A 5,023-nucleotide genomic window follows, 5' to 3' on the forward strand; every position below is an offset into this window, starting at 1 on the left:
AAAAAAAGATTTAAACTTCTAGAACAAAGTTTAATTTTAACTAACACAGTTGGGAAACGAAGATCTTAATGAAGAAATATGAACCTGTAAATTAACACAATCAGCTTTCTTACAGTTGAGAATATAAGAATAAAAATATAAAAGTACCTTTTATATTTTGTGCGTAATTAATTGTACTGTCTCAGAAGCGTTTATTGTAATCTCATACAACTGTTTTCTCTCGTTTTCTTTCTTGTTAAAATTAAAGCAACAGGGGTTGGAGAAGTACAAGTATTTGTAATCGGAATCAAAAACTTTTACTTCATTTAATATCGTGTAATTTATACTTACCGTGAAAATGTTTTCGTTTGAAAGATATTTTTCCTGAATCAAAGAGAACAAAGTTCCGTATAAGTTACGGGAAACGAAGGTTCGAAATAGAAAAGTAAGAAATTTATCTAGGAGAAACCCGTTTTATTTTCGAGACTCGTTAAAAATTTGACAAAACTTTGAATAATAATTAAAGTAAGTCCCATTTACAATATATCGAGAATATGCAATGGTCCACAAAACTTGTAATAGGTGAAGAGGGAAGAAGGTACATTCGAAGGATTAACTGCGATAACACAGATTTTTTATTTCTTTATTTCTTTTTATTCGATTGCTAGTAATTTATAGGACACAACTAAAAAACATCGAGGTGGAATAGTGGTGGGAGATAAAAAACTACGCGATAATTTATCGTTGTCAGACATCCGAAATGTGTTATTCTTTAGCAAGTCGTGTTCAAGACATGTTTTTTAAATTTGAATCTTGTTTTCATCGAGTTCCTGTTTTGCAAAGTCTAATATCATTACTACAACGCGAACTACTGTCTTCGGTTTGTGAGAAGAAAAACACTACAGTTACCTATCGTGAACGCTCTAACGTCCTAAAGCATATGGAGACGTTGCAGACGTGTCCAAGTAGTACAAGCCGGTGATGCTGGTGTCCGGTTCCATACCGCCCATAAGAACTTTGGACTCGGACGTGCATCTACCTGCTCTGTAATTATTGTAGTTGTCGCATTTGGTTCCCCAGAAGCCTTTCGCACTGTTAAGAGACTCTGCGTAGAAGTGAGTAGCGCGGAAGTGGGAACAGGCGCTTGTGGGATCAACCTCACAGCCTTTTTGCACGGTACCATCGTTGAAGTAAAAGTCGGCGTCACCGAGCGGACTGTCGAAACCAAGAACACCACTGTTCGTGTGGAGAATTAGTACGTACTGTCCATCGCCACGGGCAATTCTGTTCTCCGTGATACTGTTCGAGAAGTATGGCAGAGCCGGGTCCAAACCTGTAAGAAAATTCTGCTTTCAGCAATCTTGGTGTAGACAGTAGCGTGGATCTTTAATTTTGTCGCGACTGTCCAAAAATATTCGATACTCTTTAATAGATACACGCACTAATAAGATTTGTTACGATAACAACGTTTCTCGTATAGATGTACAGAGGAGTTCTATTTATTCGAATTCTATACAGGGTGTTCGGCCACCACTGGGAAAAATTTTAATAGGGGATTGTAGAGGCTAAAATAAGACTAAAATCAAGAATAGCAATTTGTTGATTGAGGCTTCGTTAAAAAGTTATTAACGTTTAAAGTTCCGTCTGTAGAACAGCTGCGTACGCGTGATAGTGGTTCTCACTCTCAAGACTCTAAGGCTGTCGATACGTCACTAAGTAGAATTTCTCATGCTGAGTGAGAACCGTTATTCCATGCCCGCAGCTGTTCGCAGATTGCCGTTCTACAGCCGGAACTTTAAACGTTAATAACTTTTTAACGAAACCTCAGTCAGCAAATTGCTATTCTTGATATTTGTCTTATTTTTACCTCTAGAATCTCCCATTAAAATTTTTCCCAAGGGTGACCGAACACACTGTATATTGGAACTAATATCGTCGTGGGAAGTTGGCTAGCAGGACGACACAGGGGGCAGGGGAATACCCCACCCACTTTCGTTGTACGACGTATCGTCATTGGGCTCGCCAAACTCTAGAGTGGGGATCTAGGCACCAATCAGACTAGCATTCCTTTCACTAGCCAACTTCTCGCGGATGCACAGTACTTTATCAAATAGGTTGCTGTATACGAACCTAAATATCATGAATAGACTGCGGATCTTCATGCAAATTCATATTTTTATTAATGAAATCAGAGTTTTGTAGAGGATTGTCTGAATCCCTAAATATAATAATTCGTATCATGCTTTATGTGCATTTTGCAGTTATTTGAAAATTAAAACTTCCAATAAATGCATAAACATCCGCAGTCTAATCGTGAATCATATGTCTAAGTGGACTTACCGATAACGTATTTTGCTTTGGTTTTCGCGTGACGGGACGCCAGCCCAACAACGTGAGCGCCCAGAGAATGACCGATTAATATCAACTGAGACACATCCATTCCTTGAGTCTCAAGGAAATCAATCATTTTAGCGACCTGCTTGCCAACTCCTACTACACAGGCAGATGCAATACGGTATGGCGTTCTCGACATTTGACTCCAGTCCACCAAGATTACGTTGTAGTCTCCTTTTTGAAGTAAAGCTAGAAACGATTGGAAACACTGATTAGAGAAGTGGGGACGCCCCGAATCCCTGCTGCTCATGGAATTTCTTGTGTACTAGAATGTGATCATAGGAAAAGATAACTGTACAACAGAATGAGAGCAATTGAAAAATAAATACGAAGATTCTAAATGTCAAAAATCTACTGGAATCACGATTAAACTTAAACCGTGAAATACGTCCGATACATTTCTGACTGTGACCCTATTTAAAATTAATCTAGCACGTAATATTTTACAATCATCCAAGAATAGAAAAAAAATCGAATGATGTGTAATATATAACCGATAGTCAAATGTTGTGAGTTAGGTCACTTGAATATTGGTCGACGTTCGGGATCGAAACTGACTAGAGTAGAAAGAAACTTGGCCAGTGGGGATAGCAATCGGCCAATTTTCAAGACATCACTGTAAAATGAAAATCGTAGGAATCAATAATACAAAAGTACGTACCATCACGAACTTCAAGAAGAGGTCTCGATTGCTTGGAACCTAACCATCCGTGTATGATGATTTTCGTTGGTCTCAACTTCGAGAACTGGCTGCTTTTCAGTCTGTCGACGTCATTTACAACCAAAATTTCAGGATTATTAGGAGTCGACCTCGTATACAGGTTGAATATTACACCTTTGGCTATTTCTTCGACAGGTATTTCCTTTGGTTCCACGTTGTCAAAAGCCTTATTCTTTAATGGAATAGTATTACCCTCGTCATCGTACATTCCTAAATCTGAGTTGAGATTTGAAGGACTTGCAAGATTTCCCTTGTTCCCCAAACAACTTGCACCGTCTGCGACATTGTTAAGCAGCGACCAACCTGTAAATCAATGTTTCATGATAAATGGAACCTACCTCTGGAATCTTTTTCCAATTATAGTAGATTGGTCAATATTCCATTTCTGCTTCGGAAATGTCGCACATTGAACTGTACAGGAGAAAATGGGAAGAAAATTTAAACATTTCTTGCATTTCTTTGCAAGTTTTCACGATCAAAAATGAAAATCGAGATATGCTTTCGAACGAGTGAGCAACTTGTATATGCTGATTATAAAACTGAATGCAACATGAAGACTTGTGGAAATTAAAAAAGGATGAAATTGAAATAATATTTAATTAAAAGTAAATTTTTTTCTATTATTTAGTAATATTTTTACGAATATGTGCTTACCGCCGATACTGCAAACGAGCACCAAACTACTCACGAAATATGCCTTCATGTTCGTGCCTTATTGAGTCAAATGTGCGGCTGGTACATGTTTCACGTTTCTTTATAAAGCCATAGACCAATTGAGTCCACTAATACATCAGTTTCGTTAAAATAATAAAAATGTTGCGGTCAGTCATAAATTAGAAACAAATGTCGCATGACAATAAAATGAAAAACGTTCATTATGTTAGAATCGTGTCATCGGGTAATTATACATACATTTCGGAGAAATTTATTAATTGGAAATATAGTCTGTTTCGATGGAAAGTTTGGCGTTGATATTACGTATAATATTTTTATTCAATAGCCATGTATAACGTTCGCAGTTAATGAATCTACAACGAAGATGCGTTTAGTAGATTTACAACAAAACAGTACCATCAAACGTATTGTAAATATTTCCACTTCTATCGTTGTTCTTACAGTAAAGATGAACGATCTTAATCGTGATAAATGTGTACTATGAGCAGCTTATTTACAACGTCGAAAAGTTCAAATCAGGAAATTTTGAACGATAATAAATTTATATCGAAAACAAGCGATTATGATTCAAAATTGTGATTCTCTATCGAGTGATGAACTAAAATGCTAGTTATTTTATTTAAAAAAAGACAACATATGTCCCTTTGATACCATTCAAATTTTGTATGAAAATGTTCTATGCAGTAATGGAATTAAGAACTACATTTAATGTGTAGTGTTGAATAGTTTTCCACGTATAATCCCGTGCAAAGAAAAATGATTATCATAAATTTCACTCGAATGGAGCAATGATTCCCTGCAATTATTGTTTCACTTTTGCAACTGCAAAATACTCTATACCAGACAATGAACGATGAAAATCCGCCTACGATGGAAGGAAATTCGAGTATGTCATGTACAATGTATGCTTTTACGGCTTCTAATTATTTTGTAACAATACACATTACAAATTTTGATAATAGAACAAATATTATTAATTAATTAGGTGCATGTTGGAAACCTTCCTCTTGTTCGATGAAGTGAATATAATAGTAGAACTCTTTGTTTTTGATATTCAATTGTACCTTTCAAACTCGTTATTAATTATATCGAAGATTCAAACGACTGTCTGTCAAATACTTTAACGAATTAGTGCTAGATATGCACCGAAATGATCTGAATCAAACAATACTTTGGTGGAACGAAAAGCTACGAAAGCATGAGACTCAATTTAGGTTAGAAACATGGGCGTTCATATCTTCATCTCTATATGTC

At 36.3% G+C, this 5,023-nt stretch overlaps 1 protein-coding gene across 1 annotated transcript; it reads right to left on the reverse strand.

Moving 5' to 3' along the window:
• Positions 1–608: 608 nt before the first annotated feature.
• On the reverse strand, positions 609–3,883 carry LOC143350136 (pancreatic triacylglycerol lipase-like). Its single transcript, XM_076782000.1, has 4 exons — positions 3,749–3,883; positions 3,035–3,397; positions 2,320–2,562; positions 609–1,312 (listed from the first exon to the last, which is right to left on the reverse strand). The coding sequence occupies exons 1-4, from the start codon at positions 3,795–3,797 to the stop codon at positions 903–905; spliced, it is 1,065 nt and encodes a 354-aa protein (XP_076638115.1). The 5' UTR covers positions 3,798–3,883; the 3' UTR covers positions 609–902.
• Between the last annotated feature and the right edge of the window lie 1,140 nt (positions 3,884–5,023).

The sequence above is a fragment of the Colletes latitarsis genome, chromosome 14 (genome assembly GCF_051014445.1).
Source record: "Colletes latitarsis isolate SP2378_abdomen chromosome 14, iyColLati1, whole genome shotgun sequence".
Classification (NCBI taxonomy): Eukaryota; Metazoa; Arthropoda; class Insecta; order Hymenoptera; family Colletidae; genus Colletes; species Colletes latitarsis.